General features: G+C 40.2%; 1 protein-coding gene across 2 annotated transcripts in view; it reads left to right on the top strand.

Annotated features, from left to right (window-relative positions):
- DCAF5 (DDB1 and CUL4 associated factor 5) overlaps window positions 1-18,556 on the top strand; it is a 94,787-nt gene that overhangs the window by 57,084 nt on the left and 19,147 nt on the right. For both annotated transcript variants that reach the window (XM_055538433.1, XM_055538432.1), the window contains exon 7: window positions 10,908-10,974. In XM_055538433.1, coding sequence (XP_055394408.1) covers window positions 10,908-10,974 — 67 coding nt within the window. The remainder of the gene's footprint in view (window positions 1-10,907; window positions 10,975-18,556) is intronic.

The following is an 18,556-nucleotide window of genomic DNA, read 5'->3' as shown; positions in this document are numbered from 1 at the left end:
ACCCCCATTTTTGGCTACAGATGCACAGTTTATTTATTGCTACATAATAATAATAATAATAATAATAATATAGGGCTTCCCTGGCGGCTCAGATGGTAAAGAATCTGCCTGCAGTGCGGGAGACCTGGTTTCAGTCCCTGGGTTGGGAAGATCCCCTGGAGGAGGGCATGGCTACCTGCTCCGGTATTCTTTCCTAGAGAATCCCCATGGACAGAAGAGCCTGGTGGGCTACAGTCCATGGGGTTGCAAAGAGTTGGACACAACTGAGTGATTAAGCACAATCTTATTCAAATTTGATAATGTCTGTCATCAGATAAGGTGACATAAGTGACATCAGATTGGTTGGGTATCAACAGGACCAATTAGCCCCAAATAAAGCCTTAACTTTTTTTTTTTTAAGGCAGCCTGCTTTCCAGTCTTGTGGTATAATGAGGAATCTTTCAGTAAAACAGCAAATAGCATTCCTTCCTCTGGAGGCTGCCTAAATCTAAAGGATTCTCCTCCTTGCTTGTGTATCATACTTGGATTTTTGTTTGTTTGTTTTTGCTTTTCTCCCTGAAGCCTGACTAGGTACATTCTGTCTCCCAAGCTTCATATTCCCCTCTGTATACTTAGTGAGTCAGTCTCTTAACAGGGTTAAAAAAGAAGGCCAGTTTTCCACCTGCTAGCTTTTCTGGCACTCACTTTTAAGACAGCACTCCGCTTTTGTTCCTTTTCTTTCACAATTCCTTAAATGGCTCTTGCCCTAGATTGCTCAGGTCCAGCAGAGGAGCTCAGGCTTCTGGGAAATAAGTCTTTTAGGCTGATGGGTTTGTGTGGCTTGGAGATAGACTGTGGTAATTTAAAATTCTTCTCTTGCTTTAGTCTCATTTAACACCTGGCCTAATAGTCACTACATCTTGCTGAAAGTAGGAGAGGAATAAAGTTTTCTTGAAAGGGCTGAGCCCTTGAGTGTCTGAACATTGGTATCATTTACACAGGTCTTTCTTTTGAACTTGATAGATGGCAGAACCCCTAAAATCATGATAATTAAATCACCATATCTCATCTCCTGACTTGTACCCTTGTGAAGCCAACAAAATAACCTTGTATACCTGGCTTGGCCTCAGACGTTACATCACCACTCAACCTTTCTGTGTTGACATTGTATGGGCATAGCAGAGGTATAGGAATTTGTCAGGAAGTGCGATCCAGGCCAGTAAAGCAACCTAGAAAGTTATAGCTTTGCTTTTTTCTTTTTCCCTAATAATTCCATGCAGTGAAGGACAGAGAAGCCTAGTGTGTTGCAGGGGTTACAAACAGTCAGACACGACTGAGTGACTAAACAACAGCAACAATAAAAACTGATTAAGCTCACTTGGGGGCCTAGTGTGCCATATGTTCCCCTTCAGTTGAAATAAAGGCACCCTTTTAACAGGGGAGATTCAACTCTTGGGTTCTATCTCCTTTGACTTGTTTTGTGTCAGCTTTTTCTTCTTCTTTCCTTTCTTTTATGTCATATATTTTTAGCCCTTTGGGCTTTCCAGGTGGCACAGCAGTAAAGAACCTGCCTGCCAATACAGGAGATGCAGATTCAGTCCCTGGGTCGGGAAGATCCCCTAGAGGAGGAAATGAGAACCCACTCCAGTATTCTTGCCTGAAAAATTCTGTGAACAGAGGGACCTGGTGGGCTGTAGTCCATGGGGTTGCAAAGAGTGGTATGCAACTGAGCACGCACACACACATTTTTGGCACTTTAGCTTCAAAAGTGCTTTTATGTCATACTAATCCTCCCAGCAACCTTTGGGTGTGGTTGGACAGGTTCGATCCCCATGTGACACTAAGGTCTAGAGTGGTCTGACACTACAGATCCAGTCAGTAGCTGAACCAGAACTAGACTCAGCCCCTTGCCTGTGATGTACCCTCTTCCTCCTATGCATGCTGCCACCTGTGTTGTCAGATCAAGTGGTGATAGCCTCTTCCATGGGCTGATGAGAAAGAGCTGAACACAGAATATTGTGGCCGAGGAATTCCTTGTTGTATGTATTTTTTAGGTGAATATTCTAGGAAACTTTATTCTATAAAGAGAAGGTAGCATGAAAATAACTTACTAAATCAGCCATTTATAGTTCTTTTCTAATCCTGAGCCTCTTTGAAAATCTAAAAGCTTTGAACACTCATTTCAGAAAAATGTACATACGCACATAGTTTTGCATATAATGTTAAGGAGTTTATGGAATTCCTGAAAACTAGGGGTTTCAAGTATTAGCAATCCTGAATTAAGATTTAACTCAGGTATTAAACCATCTTTTGGTTCATTTGCTGATGTAGAACTTAGAAAGCTTAAAGGTTTTGGGGTGTATGCAGACCTACTAGATATGGTCTAGTTTTTAATTGTTAAACTGAAAAGGAACACTAGGTGACCTGATTTCTTCTTGGGAACAAATGGAATTGATGTGATCTGCTAACGCAGCATGGTAGTGTTCCTTTAACGTATAGTTCCTGACTAAGAGTCTGGGCTCCACTTGGAAATCCCTGGTAGATATTAATGATGGGAGCAGAGTATAACCTGCCTACTTGCCCTATGCTCCTTGTAGAGTTTCCGTTAAGTAGCTTTACCACAGAAGAGAAATTGATTGCTGAAGGCCATTTGGTTGATGACGCCTCTTCTTGCCCAGGTTTCCAAAAGAGTTTTGCCAAAGATTCATCTTTAAGTAATGCAGGCTACTTTGTTACAAGCAGCTGTTAGAGATTTAGAGCTTTTTTAAAAAATTTCTTTCCTAATGATTATTTCACAATTATTGGCTGTCTTTATGGAACGTTTCTTTGTTAATAGAATTTTTCCTACTCAGAACCCATAAACATTAGTTACTTTAATAAACCAAAGAATTCCAGGAGCCTAGTGGAGCTGACATGGCAAATGATCCAAAGAAGCAAAAATCATATCACTTCACATGCAAAAAATAGTGTTAATCTTATGAGTATGCATATTTGTTTGCTTTTATTGGGAGCCAACAGACCTCTATTTTCTCTTACCAAATAAAATCGAATAAACCTATGGCTTTGGCCATTTCCAAAGAAAAATTTTCTTGTTTTCTTTGGATGGTATTTGTGGCAGGCACTCAGTATAAATGATATGATCAAAGGTATATTATATACCAATAGGCAAGCCTTTTACTGAAAGTAATCTCATAGAGAGCACATCACAGAATTGTTCAGTCACATTTTTTTCCCCTTCTGACAAAGGTCAGGGAGAAATGAGAACTGTGTTTGATTTAAATGTTAGTAGCAGTTTCTCTGCTCTCGCTGATCAAGGCCAGAGAGCCATCTGGTTTTTCTGTCCTAGTCAATACAGTTAATTGGACAGGGATGCCATTTACTGGAGAAATGATTAATCAGTTATTATGGGAAGAACCTTAGAACTGTGTAAATTGATCAGTACTCAGTGAATAGTAGCTGACTGATGTTTCTTTCTCCATTAGCAGATATTGGGGAATATCAAATACTGTGCAAACACACGTATGCACACACTTTACACTTACACATACACATCGTGTGTGTGTGTGTGTACACACTTTGAGAGAGAGGTAGGGCAGAGAAATTGAGCAGAAAGAGATTTATGTGTTAGTAAAGAACCTAAGACATATTCTGGGTTATTTTTGGAGTGTATCAGGTAGATGGCCTGTTCCTCCTGCCTTCTAGAACTTTTTCCTCTTTTTAATATAGATTTTGGTGGGTGTGAATAGGGGGACTTTTTTCATTTGTTTGTTTCTAAACCCAGTGAGGCCTTAAAATATAATTGATAGGGAGTTATCTATATTCCAAATTTGTCCCTTTATTTGGTTTGTTTAACCATTAAGGTTTATTTATTTTTAAATTTTTTACTGATGCATTTTCTTTTAATTTTATTGAAGTATAGTTGATTTACAATGTTGTAGTAGTTTCAGGGGTACAGCAAAGTGATTCAATTATGCATGTACATATATTCACTCTTTTTTAGATTCTCTTCTCATATAGGTTGTCACACAATATTGAGTAGAGTTCCCTGTGCTATACAGGAGGTCCTTGTTGATTCTCTGTCTTATAAATAGTGGTGTGTGAATGTTCATCCCAGGCTTCTGATTTATCCCTCCCTCTACATTTCCCCTTTGGTCACCATAAGTTTGTTTTCGATACCATTAAGGCTTAAATAAAGATGTTAGGGAAAAAGAAACTATTGCTTTGCTTGAAGATGGCTAATAAATAATTTTTTTCCCAGTAAGCTTCTATTTAGTAGGCATTTTTGCCATGGCAGGCCATATTTAGATCCTTCTTTGAACTTTCAAGTTATTAACAATTACTTGTGACTTAGGTCACTCTACAAACGTGGTCTTTATATTTAGAGGCATGGGCCTGTCTGTGAGTCCAGCTAGCAAAATGCCTTTGCATGTAGAAAAAAGTCTTTCTTGAGAGCATGCTCGGTTTGAGAATGCTAAAAGATGAAGAAGGGGCAGGAGTTGTTGGAGGGCATTATGGCAGTCTACCAGAAGAGGGGGTATTTTGTGAGTGCCTGTTTTCTCTAAAGGTTAATAGATTGACAGAGGACATGTGGGTGAATAGAATAATGACAGAGTGCTAATATCGTGATTTGGGTGGGGTGGCTGGTGGTGGCGGTGGTCATGCTGGTGGTTCTTGAACCTATTAAGAGGAACAATTGCTGCTCTTGTGTGCTTGAACAACTTAGTATCTCCATACTGACAGTAGGTTAGATAAAATGCACTGGCCTTAGGTTAACTCTGCTTAAGATGACTGGGTTGCATCAAGATCAGTAAACAGGCTTTCCTCTTGGGATATGAAATGAATGAACAGTAAGAGATGAGGTTAAAGTGTAGCCAACCTTTAAGCTTTGTGGCCAGCTGAGAAGGATTATGGATGGTGTGCATCCACATAAGAACTTATGCTCATTTTTGCACTGGTATCACCTATCTTAACCCACAAAGCCAAGTTAAAACTGGGTATTTCTTCTACTCGCTGATCTAAAGTAGCCTGTGGGTCTCCCACCTCCCCCACCCCCCCTATACCTCAGCATTTTAGGAAGTGGGGCTTCTATTGCCTAAAAAACGGATTCCCTAAAACATTCTTTCTCCTTTGGAACCCTGCCCTATATGTTTGTGTTAGGATACAAGGTGAGACACTCATGGGAAGTGAGTTTTTAATTTGTCACTCACCCCTCAGAGGCTTCAACCTCCCTCAACCTGGGACGAGAGGGATCTTTCCAACTGCTCTGATGATGTTAAATGTATCTCTGGACTCAGCCCACTTGAAATGATGCTTATTTTTGCAAAGCTTTAAACAGAAAGAAAGGGAAGGAGGTTGGAAGAGAAAGAAAGAAAGAGACAGAAAGTAAGGGAGAATTGGAAAAGAGAAGAAACAGATCTCTTTTGGCTTCCTTGTATTTTAAAATAGCCCAGGACTCTAGTCTTTCTCCTAGAATGTTCCTCTCCCAGATATCCATGTAACTTGCTCCCTCATTTCCTTCGGGGCTCTGCTCAAAATGCCATTTTATCAGAGAGGCCTTCTGTGACCACCCTACATAAAATGGAACTAACCACCCCCAGCACTCCTTATATGCTCTAAGCTGCTGTTTAATTTTTCTCTGTAACACTGTTATTGGACATATTACATATATATATATATATATATATATATTTAAACTTTTTTTCCCCTATTCACTCTCCAGTATATATGCATAAAATTCTTTTCCTCTTCCCACCCAATAAAATGTAACTCACATGAAGGTAGGGACAGGGTCTTTTTTGATCAGTGCTGTGCTCCTTTCCCTGGGACAGTGCCCAACACATAGTAGACATTCAATAAATATTTGTTTAATGAATACATGGATGAAATCATTTTTATTTTACTCTCCCACAGTCAGCAGTATCCCAGGCAGCCAACTTTTAATGTTGGAAGGGGCCCAGCAGACAAGCAAGAAATGCCATAAATGAATTCCTCAGGGCAGTTATGTGATTCTAGTGTGTGTGAACACTTAAACGGTCTGACTAGACGGCAGTGGGTCAAGACCCCCTCCTTGGAAATCATCCCAAACTGTCCCCTTGTGGTGGTTGCAAGAGGAAGAAAGGGTCGGGAATGGCCCTTATCCCTGAGAGGAAGCCTGTACGTTGTACTCATTTTCTCTGTATTTCTGGAGCTGTCATATTAAATCCGAGAGGCCTTAGCTCTTCGGGAGTTTTCTTCCTTCTAAGGCACTCTTCTGAGTCAGCATTCTGTCTGGGAGTCCCCTTGAACTTGTCATGGCTTTCCCTGGTGAATAGTTGAACAGATGAGGGAAGCACTGATCCTTCGCAGTGATGTATTAATAGTAAAACCTCTGAAAACCCCCAACTTCAGCTCACTCCTTTTTTAATATTTATTTTTTGTTTGTTTAGTTTGGGAAAAGTATGGGGGTGGGCACAGGGTAGAGGGAATTCTCTGTGTGAAGTTTTATAGCCTCTTTTAAACAGAACATGAAATGATGAGCTATTGAGTAATACGTGTATTTTATATATAAATTATTAGGCACAGTTCTTTTGTGTTCTGTCCCCCCTCCACTGTGTGTCTTAATTTGGGTTCCCATTTCAGATACAAGTAGTTTATTTGGAAATGCAGGAAATATCACAGGAGTGGAAAGGAGAAACAGGGAAAGGAAGGATGATTTAGTGAGCCAGCTACAACTGTGGGCAGTTGAAGTTTGATCCTGAGGGGAAGGGGCATAGAACACATGAGATGCGTGCATACTCACTTGTGTCTGACTCTTGCAACCCCGTGGGCTGTAGCCTGCCAGGGGCTTCTGTCCGTGGCATTTTTCAGGCAAGAATACTGGAGTGGTTGCCATTTCCTCCTCCAGGGGATCTTCCCAACCCAGGGATCAAACCCACATCTACTGCTTCTGCATTGGTAGGTGGATTCTTTAGCACCACTGAGCCACCAGGAGATCCTTTAGGACGCACACTTCAGGCTGTTCTACCTGGGAACAAGGCAGGTTGAATATTGATGTGCCAGCTTCCTTGAATCATTGTAGGAACCTGCTCCCAAGGAGGTTCATTCCCTAGAGCAGCCTGCAGCCTCCTGGGCCTTGGAGAAGACTTTCGACTAAGAGATATGAATACTGGCACGTGGCGATCAGGTACACTGAGCAGTAAGGCCTGAGAGACATGAGCCGGGTATGAAGGAGTGAGTTACCCATGCTTCTGCTTTCTGCTAAAACTACATGAGTACCATAGCTTTATCTTTGCTCTTTGCTTTAGCCTTTTTCTACCACAGCTTTACCTGGGGGTGGCTCAGGGCTCAAATCTGTCTTGCCTTGACCTCTGTGACTCACCAGGCACCTTATTTCTCATAACAGCACCTAGTGATGTCTACTTCATGGCATGGTAGTTGTGTACCCACGTGTAAGTTTTCTACTTAAATTAAGCTCCTTGGGAATCTGGATATTACCTTATATTTCTTTGTAAACATCAGAGTGCCTGGCATGTAAGTGCTTGGCTCTTGTGTAATTAGTGAATTTTCCCCCTAACTACTAGGTAGTTTAGCCAAACAGGCTGTGAGAGGAAAGCCTTGGGCTCCTGAATTCCAGCTTCCTAACTTCAAATAAGATAGTATCATAAACTGCAGGGAGTTAGTGAATGGACCTTAAATCAAGACAAGGAGGATTCATCTTCTCTTTTTTTCTTTTATTTTTAAAGGAAAAATTTTAAGTGTGTAGTATTGTGGTGATAAGTACATTAACATTGGTCTGTAACCCTCACCAGCATCTGCCTCCAAAAGTTTTTCATCTTATAAAACTGAAACTCTGCACCCAGTTAACACTATCTCCCAATTCTCCCCTGCCCCCCCACTCTTGGCAAAGCAGCATTCTACTTTCTGTCTCTATGAATTTGACTACTCAGTTATTCTATTAACCTCCTAAGTGGAAGCATACAGTATTTGCCTTTTTGTCATGAACACACAGTGTTCAGGATACATCTGTGTTGTAGCTCATGTCAGTATTTCCTTCCTTTTGAAATCTGAATTATATTCCATCATGTGTATACACCACATTTTGTTTATACATTCATCCGATGATGGGCACTTGGGTTGCTTCTTTGGCTGTTATAAATAAAAACTATGAACATTGTTATATAAATATCTCTAAGAGATCCTGCATTCAGTTCTTTTAGATATATATCCAGAGGTGGAATTGATGACTCATGTAGTAATTTTATTCTTAATTTTTTGAGGAACTGTTTTCTATTTTTTTGATAGTAGTCATCCTAATGAGTGTGAGACAGTGTCTCATTGTGGTTTTGATATGCCTTTCCCTAATGATGAGTGATGTTGAGCTTCTTTTTATGTATTTATTGGCCATTTGTATATGGCCATTATATGTTTCTTCTTTGAAGAATGTCTGTTCAAGTACTTTGCCCATTTTAAAAATCTTTGGGTTTTGTTGTTGAGGAAACTTTTTAATTGAAATGTAGTAGGACTAGACTGAGTTTCTTTATTTTGAACATACTTATGTAGTGACTTGTCAAGTAACCATGGGCCAGCAGTTTAGGGACTTTCAGCTCTGATCTGGCTTCCATCATTCCTTCACAGGGTAATCATAGAATCCTAGAACTAAAGGAGCCTTAGCCTCTTCTGGTTGCCATAACAAAATACCACAGACTGGGTGACTTATGATTCTTATAATTTCAGTAATTTCTTTCTAACAGTTATGGAGGCTGGAAGTCCAAGGTCAGGGTACCAACCTGATTGGATTGTGCTATAAGCTGTCTTCATGGTTGCAGCCAGCTGACTTCACTGTTTCTTCACTTGGCGGAAGGGGCTAGGGAGCTCTGTAGGGTCTCTTTTATAAGAATGCTAATCCCATTTATGAGATCTCTACCCTCAAGATACAATCATTTCCCAAAGGCCCCATCTTCTTTTACCACATTGGGCATTAGGATTTGAACATGTGAATTTGGGGGAACACAAACATTCAGACCAGAGCAACCAGATGAGGAAACTGAACCCACTTCTTTTTCCACTGTGCCCTGGGCCAAATCACCTAGTCCCTGTGGATAACATTTTCTTCATCTTTGAATTCCTTTATCATGTCACTACTAGTGTTTTGTGGAGAAGGCAATGGCACCCCACTCCAGTACTCTTGCCTGGAAAACCCCATGGATGGAGGAGTCTGGTAGGCTGTAGTCCATGGGGTCGCTAAGAGTCGGACATGACTGTGCGACTTCACTTTCACTTTCCACTTTCATGCATTGGAGAAGGAAATGGCAACCCGCTCCAGTGTTCTTGCCTGGAGAATCCCAGGGACGGTGGAGCCTGATGGGCTGCCATCTACGGGGTCGCACAGAGTCGGACACGACTGAAGCAGCTTAGCAGCACTAGTGTTTTGAAGACTGGTAAATTGATTTTTAATGATTATAATGTATTTAATAATGTATTTTTATTAGGCATGAGATTGTGCTATATTGGACTTTTACTTTTTTTGGATGTTCATAGTGTCATTTTTAAGTCAGAAATTTTCATTAGAAAACTGTAGGCCTTTATTTTTCTAGGTAAATAAGCAGATGGGACCAAAAGGCAGGAAGTAATGCTGAGCTAAACGTAAGGTAGAGCACTTTGTTAATCTTTGGAAATAAGTGAACTCATAGAATTGCTCACCGGTTGCCATTAGACAGTGTTAGACAATGCTCTTATGAGTTCTAATTAGAATAGATCTGGCTTAGTGGGCAGTTTGAAGCCACCCCATAAAAGGGGCGCTAACTCATAGCTGGATTGACTCAATGATGTCAGATGACAACAGGCAAGTTCAGGATGCTTGGACTTGCATAAAAGGTCTCTGGGAAGCTCCTAAATTTTAATTTTTTTGGAAAAAATGTGGTATAAAGTATATGTAATATAGAACTTAACACTGTAGCCATCTAAAGTGTGCAGTTTTGTGGTATTAAGTATATTCACATTGTTGTGTAACCATCACAACTGTCCATCTCCAGAACCTTTTCATCTGTCTAGACTGAAACTCGATACTCATTAAACAGTAGCACCCCATTTCTCTTCCCTCCCCATCCTTGGCAACTACCATTCTGCTTTCTGTCTCTTGTGAATTTGACTACTCTCTGTTCCTCATACAACAGCTGTCTTTTTGTATCTGGCTTATTTCATTTAGTAAAATGTCTTTAATTTTTACTCATGTTGTAGCACGTGTCAGAATTTTCTTTTTAAGGCTAAATAATATTCCATTGTATGGATGTATACACCACATTGTATTTGTCTGTTCATCCACTGATGTACATTTAGGTCGTTTCCGCTTTTTGGCTGTTGTGAGCTTTATCCTATGAACATTAGTGTACTGATATCTTGAATTCCTGCTTTCAGTTGTTTGTTACATACCTAGGAGTGGGATTTCTGGGTTATATGGTAGTTCTATGTTTAACTTTTTGAGGAGCCTCCATTTTCTGTTCCACAATGACTGCACCATTACATAGCCCCACCTACAGTGCACAGGGGGTCCAGTTTCTCCACATACTCTCGAACACTTGTTTTCTGCTTGTTTGCCTTTGATAACAGCCATCCTAATTGGTGTGAAGTGGTACTTCATTGTGGTTTTCATTGTAATTTCCCTAATAATTCGTGATGTTAAGCATTTTTCCATGTTATTGGCCATTTTTATACTTTTTCTGGAGAAATATCTATTCAAATCCTTTGCCCATTTTTGAATCAGTTTGGTTGGTTGTTGCTGAGTTTTAGCCAACTAGTCTTCTGATTTGTAGATACTTTTGAGAGTGCTGTGTTGTGCCTTATGACTATATGTTCATTTATCTTGTTTATTTTTAAAAAATCTTTTCCTGTATAGATACATATATTATCAATCAGTACATAAGTAATAAATACATTTTTTTTTGTTTCAACAGTATATCCTTTCAGGCTCTGATGACTTCAACCTGTACATGTGGAGAATTCCTGCAGATCCAGAAGCAGGTGAGCATATCCTTAGTATGAACCTGCTGCTAATGTTGGCGCTATTGACCTTCTGCATGCTGTGCCCTGAAAGGGCAGAAACAGGAAAATATTTCTCCTTTAATATAATAAATTTATTAGAGAGTAGAGAGTAAACTTTAAAATAAAAATTGGAAGCCAGATTTAGCTATAACCTTCATGCATACCCTTATCTGACATAATCATGCTCAGATTTTTTTCTCCTAAGAACTTTTCTTTAAACTTCTTAGAGTGCCTCCTCTTCATTTTCCTCTCTCCTGTTTCACAATTGGAATATTTTTTACCTTGCTTTTCCTTTATCGATGCACACATTCCTGCTCCACTTACTACTCTACAAACAGTTGTTAGGGCCTCTGCCCTTCCTTTGGCCTCCCTGGTGATGTTAACTAAAGGGAAATTTTCTTTATTAATGGACAGTTGTACTCGCTGGAGTTTGGCTGATCCCATACACGAGAGAAATTAGGAAGAAATGTTTCTGCCTTTGCTCTAGATGTATTCTGAGAAAGCTTTCTGTAAGTTTGGATCTCGGCCATCTGAGCCCCCAGGCAGCATGGATCATTCTTGACACTAGTGTCCTCACGTGCCCAGATGAGTGTTTCATTGGTGGCTTCCTACTGGTAGAAAAATGCCTATTTTTTATTCTCAGGACAGTTCAATACAGCCATCTGCTCCAGGTGATACATGGCATCAAACTGGAAAATGGTAGGAAAGGAATAGAGGACCGTGCTGATAATATTACACAAAATGTGTCTAGGGCTTAGAGTTGAGGAAAGTTGTTGGCTTGCCTATTGCTGAATTAACAATATTGTTACCAAACATCTGCCTTTCAGAACTTGATGAGGCTTACTTTTGGAAAAACTATCCTATTGCTATGCTCTGGTTACTAAACAAGTTACAAAAGGCCTTTTTCCCCTTCTGGAATTTGGAAAGTATGAATGAAGCATCTTACCTTTGATGTACAACCAGATGGGACAGCAACAGTCTATCTGAACAAAAAATGATGTTCTATCTCTAGAGTTAGTCCTGTATTAAGTCTCCCACCCCATACATCCTAGATTGATTAGCTGAGAAATAAACTTTGGGCTTAATTGTATCTTTTACATGATCTTGAAAACTTTTCATTATTAAGTCTATGTGACTTTTAAAATGGAAGGTGGATGATTTCCCTCTCCCAGGACTGTTCTCTGGAATCTTTTTCATGTTTGTATTGAAAGAAGGGGGAAGAATTAGCAGTAGTATTGTAGATTTTTTTCCCCTGCTGATTTCTGTATTGGCTTAGGGTATGGGCCACTGTTAGGCTGCCTTTGTATGTAGATGAATATGCGATCTCTGGGTTGGCAGGGACCTTCAGAACTGATATAGGACTCCAGTACTGAAACTGGGAAATGGGTGCCTGGACCTTCCAAGGATTGTACAGGCACAGTTAGTTTAAAGGAATCCATTTGTAGATTCTTAAATTCCATATGTATTGTCTGTTCCTACCTCCCTTTCCCCATTATCCTTCTTCCACTTTACAGAAAAAGAAGCAAACAGACAATCAAAAAATACCAGAAAATCAGAAATATTCCAGAAATATCTGACCACTTGAGCCTTGGCATGGTGCATTGCCCCTAAGGTATAAAGATCTCTTAAGGTGGCAAAAAAAAACAACAGAAGAATTCTTTAATCATAGGGCTATAACCCAACCCGCCCCCTCCCTTCTCCCTTATCTTCTTATGCAATAAATTGCTTCTTTATTTTATAATAATTGGTTTTTATAAAACATTAAAAGTGTATCTGTTTTGATCAGTTGTGTTCCAGTAAGAATTGTAATTCCCTGGAGAAGGAAATGGCAACCCATTCCAGTATTCTTGCCTGGAAAGTCCCATGGGCAGAGGAGCCTGGCGGGCTACAGTCCATGGGGTCACAAAAGAGTCAGACACAACTGAGCAACTGAGCAAAAGAATTGTAATGATAACTCTAATCCTATACAGTACCAAAATGTTAACACTTAGAGCCTTACGGTCACAGCAAATAAAAAAAAAATTTGAATTTGTATTTATAGTTTTGTTGGTGAATCTGATAGAATTTTTATAAAAATATATTGTGTTGAAATTTGGGGGAAAGTAAGTAAAGTAGAAATGCTATTTCAAAGAGGAAAAAGGAATGATGTAGAATTTCTATTAAAAAATATTTAGACTTCATGGCACCCCACTCCAGTACTCTTGCCTGGAAAATCCCATGGACAGAGGAGCCTGGTAGGCTGCAGTCCATGGGATCGCTAAGAGTTGGACACAACTGAGCGACTTCACTTTCACTTTCCACTATCACGTATCGGAGAAGGAAATGGCAACCCACTCCAGTGTTCTTGGCTGGAGAACAAATCCCAGGGACGGGGGAGCCTGGTGGGCTGCCGTCTAGGGGTCGCACAGAGTCGGACACGACTGAAGTGACTTAGCAGCAGCAGCAGAAGAGTCCACGTAGGATGCAGTAAGTTCCCACTGCAATAAGTACAAAACTCAAAGTACAAAAGCCACCTTTTTAAAGATATCAGAGAGCTGTGGTAATGGTGTGTGAGAAGAACTAAAGTTCTGAAGAAGGAAGAACCTTCCCAACTGAGCAGAAGGTCTGGCCGTGCTCTGTCCTGACGGCATCTGTGCCCAGGTTGTCAATGGAGCTGCCATGGAGACAGCCTCTACCAGGGTCAAAAGAAATCAGAGTTTTCAACAGCCACGTGGGTTGATAGGATATATTAGATTCAGAGGAACCCTAAACACAAGACCAGTCTTCTCTGTAGGACATTTGCTGAGTGCTGGGGTTGCACTGAGAGTTAGGGGACTAGACTGGAAAGCAGAATGAAATGCCTATGGTATACAGTGCTTAGGAGACAGAGTTCCCCTAGTGGGAGGGGTCTGCTCCACAGGACATTTTGAACCTGCTTGGAAAAGGATAACAAAGAGATAAGCTTAAAATCTCCAAAGGACAGAAGCAGAGAACAGAGGTTTCACAGGCTCTCCATTAAAAGCCCAAGAGGCCACACTCGAGGATGGAGCTGGACCAGAAAGGCAAAGTGTAGTCTCTTGCAGTCTCCTGGTGTGTAGGACACAAACTCCCATTAGTGGAAGAGACCTGCAACATGCAGTCTACAGGCCTTGCCTTTGAGAGATTTGAAACCAGGAGTAGACTTAGTCTGACTAAAGAAGCAATCCAGCCCTGACCTGGTCCCTCCTGATTGGATTGAGGATGATCAGCCCCCTACCTTCCTGAGAAAAGTAGAATGGGTAAATGCTTGATGGAGGACATGACTTTCATCTCTGTATCAGTCTGCTACGGCTGCCATAACAAAATCCCACAGACTGGGTTATTTAAACATCAGAAATGTATTTTCTCACAGTTCTGGATGTCCAAGATCAAGGTTCTGGCAAGTTTGATTTCTCCCGAGACCTCTCTCCTGGGCTTGCTGATGACTGTCCTCTCTTTGTGCCCTCACATGGCCTTTTCTTGCTAATGTCTCATTGCTAATGTCCCTTCCTCCTCTTATGAGAACACCAGTCTTATTGGATTAGAGTCCTACCCTTGTAATTTGTTTAACCTTAATTATCTCCTTAAAGCCTCTGTCTCCAAATAGTCACTTTGAGGGGTTGGGGCATCGACATATGAATTTGCAAGAGACACAGTTCAGTCCATAACAGTCACTGTGGTTCTTTATCCTCAGTGTCCAGTATGCAGTAAAAAAGTTATGAAACAGGAAAATGTGGTCAGGGATCAAAAGAAGCCAATCCACAATATTATCTAGATATTGAAGTCAAATAATCAGGAACTTTAAATATTGTAAATGTGATAAAATAGAAAAGATGGACAATATGGATAAAAAGATGGAGAATTTCAACAGAAAATTGGAATCTACTTAGAAAAAAATCATGTAGACATTCTAAATCTGAAAAATATGTCTAATACTAAGAATTTTTTGGCTGGGTTTAATTGTGAAAGGACAGGTTTGGCGAATCGAAGACAGGTCAATAGAAGACATTCGAACTGAAGGACAATGAGAATGGAGAATGGAAAGAGCTAAACCAGAGTGTAAGAGACAAGAGGGACATAGATGATCGAACATATCCCATATGAAATTGAAATCCCAGAAGGATAAGAGAAAGTGAAGCAGAAGTAATATATGAAGAAATAATAGCTGGAAGTTTCCAGAACAAATGAAATATGCCAATTTTCAGTTTCAAAAACTCAGAGTAAATATAACAATACAGATTCAAACAAGCAGAGTAAATACAACACACCCAGGCACATCATAAGTCAAACTACTGAGAGCAAAAGATAATGAGAAAAAGCCTAAAAGCAGCCTGAGAAAATGGACAAGTTACCTGTAAATAAATAGCAGTAAGATTGATGATCAAATGATGGGAGCCAGACTGTAACAGAATGATACCTCTGAAGTGCTTAAAGAATTAAAACCTGCCAACCTTGAATTCTATACACGAGGAAAATATCTTTCAAAAATATAGGTAAAATAAAAGACATTTTAAAAAAAATTGCAGAGTTTTAATATAATTACTTAGCAGCCCTCATGAATTAATGCATCTAAACACTGAGCATCTACTGGTTATTTGCATTACAAAAAGAAAGGCAGCTAGACATGAGCATGCTGATGAGAAATATGGCGGTGCCTAGAGTCTTGCAAAGTACAACCACTCTGAATCTGATCAGACCTCAGGATCTAGCTTTAATTTGCAGTAGCACAGAGGACTGAGGGGTGTAGTATATTACTACTACATTATGAGGATACAATCCACAAAACCCAGACTGTCAGAAACTGTAGGTGAAATGATCTTATGTTCTTCACCAGATACATTCTGATGATAAAGGATGGACAGGGGGTAACCTATCGTATAAAAAATCCAAAAGATATATTAACCAAAGCAAAACTATTTAGTAGGGAATTCCCTGGAGGAATTCAGTGGCGGTTCAGAGGTTTAGGGACTCCATGCTTTCACTGCCAAAGGCCCAGGTTTAATCCTTGGTTGAGGAACTAAGATCCCACAAGCTGTGTGATGTCCCCACCGCCCCCCTCCCCAAATGAAAAGTATTTAGGAATGCATACTGAAATGAATAAAAATTGTTTTAAAAAGCAAGAAAGTGATTAATATAGAAGTCAAGGTAATGGTGTATTTGTGGGGTTTTTTTGGTTTTTTTTTGGCTGCCCTAGGTCTTTGCTGAGTGTGGGCTTTTTTCTAGTTATGGCAGGTGGGAGCTGCTCTTCATTGTGGTGGCTTCTCTTGCTGTGGAGCCTGAACTCTAAGCCGTGTAGGCTTCAGTGGTTGCGGTGCCCCACTTAGTTGCTCTGTGGCATATGGGATCAAACCCGTGTCCCCTGCATTGGCAGGTGGATTCCTAACTACTAGACCACCCAGGAAGTCCCAGGATAATGATTTCTCTAGGGAAGGGAAGAGGCTGTAATAGGAATGAGGCACATAGAGGCCTCTAAATGGCCAAGAATAATTCCATTTCTTGACCTGGGTGTTGGTTATATATTCATCTTATGAAATTTCATTAAGCTATACTTTTTAAATTTTTATTTGATTTATGATTTTCCTTTATTTACTTTTGGCTGTTCTGGGTCTTTGTTGCTGTGTGGGCTTTTCTCTATTTGTGGTGACCGGGGGAGGGGGGCCTACTCTCTAGTTGTGGTGCAAGGGCTTCTCATTATAGTGATTCTCTTATTGCAGAGCATGGGACCCCAGGCACAGGGGCTTCAGTAGCTGCAACTCCTGGGCTCTAGAGCACGGGCTCAGTAGTTGTGGCGCATGAGCTCAGTTGCCCAGTGGCATGTGGGATCTTCCCAGACCAGGGATCAAACTTCTGTCTCCTGCACTGGCAGGTGGATTCTTTACCACTGAGCCACCAGGGAAACCCTAACTTATACTTTTTATGCTATTTTTGGTACCCTTTTTTATTCCCTGATGAAAAGAAATAAAAAACTAGTGAATAAACGTTTGTCAAAGAAAAATCACAATAGAAGTAAAATTTTATTAAATGAATAAAAATGAAAACATGATATCCCAGCAAAGGCATTTACATGCTGGAGTTTATTTAGCCCAGATCAGTGGTCTGTAGAATTTTCTGCTCACATACCCATCCCCACAATAATTTTTTTGAGTTATAACTTAACATATATTCAAGTACACTTTTATTGAGGAATTTTAACTGAAACCCTCTGCTAGGTTGCCCACCACGATAGCATGCTTGTTGCCCCAGAGCAACTCCAGTGATTAGAAATTTCTTCTATGTAATTTCTCTATTTTTAACTGTTGGCCATTTGTAGTTTTAAGAAACATTTAGCAAGGTTCAGTGAGCCAGACATAACATATAAGGGCTTAAAGTGGCCTTAAGTTTTAGCTTTGAATGCTTAGATGATGGAAAGTCTGTCAGGAAATTCCTAATCTAATCTACTGCCTCTTTGACTTAACAGATCTGGAATGAGGCTGAGTTGCTGTCTGTTCATGCCATTTCAGAGTAAGATACTGAGGCAGGCTATGTGGGGAAGTTGGCTTGCTGTTATATGCCTTAATGGCATAATCAGATGACACGCAGTCGACATTTTTTATTGAATGCCTGCCGTGTGCTTCTCAGCGCATGCCAAATGCTGAGAACTAGATGGAGAGCAGTGCTAAGTGTGAGCCAAGAGCAAGGGCATCTTTTTCTTCTCTACGCTTCTGTTCAGAAAGACTGACAATCACTGGGGAAATGTTTTGTTACACAAATGCCAAAGAGATGAAATTTATTTATTATATAAACAGAATTTAGTATTATTATATAAACAGAATTAGCCAGTTGGCTAAGTAATTCACATAGGGCTGGGATTCTCTAGGCAAGAATACTGGAGTGGGTTGCCATTTCCTTCCCCAGGGGATCTTCCCGACCCAGGGATAGAACCCCGGTCTCCAGTATTGCAGGCAGACGCTTTAACCTCTGAGCCACCAGGGGTTGCCATTATTATATAAACAATTAGCCAGTTGGCTAAATAATTCACATAGGGCTTGCTAGTAGGTTGAGGAAATAATTTCAAGATGTAAGACCTAATACTCAGGATAAAACTTCCTACCTGGAAAATTAGGCTCAATTTTTTCAAGTGATTTAAAATAACAACTCATTTCTAAAAACCTTTTTAAAAATCAGAGGAAGGAATATAACTGGGAATTTCACTGTGGCAAAGAAAAAACAACCCATCAGAATATGTTTTACACCTCTGAAGTATGTAGGAAGAGCATCTGTTTTTATGTGACAGTTCTGAAGATAAACAGACTGACAGTTATGTATAGAGTCAGCATGGTGTATAGGAAGGAGCATTAGGCTTAAAATCATACCTGGATTCAAGTCCAGTACTTCCAATAACTGATTGAGTGATTCTAGGCAGGTTATGTAACAGCAATTGTGGGTCTCAATTTCTTCTGTAAAATTGCTACCCCCACCCCTCACCCTACCATCTCATATGGTTTGGAATGATTTAACAGTCTTGAAGGCCTTCTGAAAACTAGATGTGTTCAAATGGAAGACATTGTTACTGCTATGGATAAGA

The sequence above is a fragment of the Bubalus kerabau genome, chromosome 10 (genome assembly GCF_029407905.1).
Source record: "Bubalus kerabau isolate K-KA32 ecotype Philippines breed swamp buffalo chromosome 10, PCC_UOA_SB_1v2, whole genome shotgun sequence".
Classification (NCBI taxonomy): Eukaryota; Metazoa; Chordata; class Mammalia; order Artiodactyla; family Bovidae; genus Bubalus; species Bubalus kerabau.
Note: the sequence above shows the minus strand (reverse complement) of the source record. Positions and strands in the feature narration are given on the sequence as shown.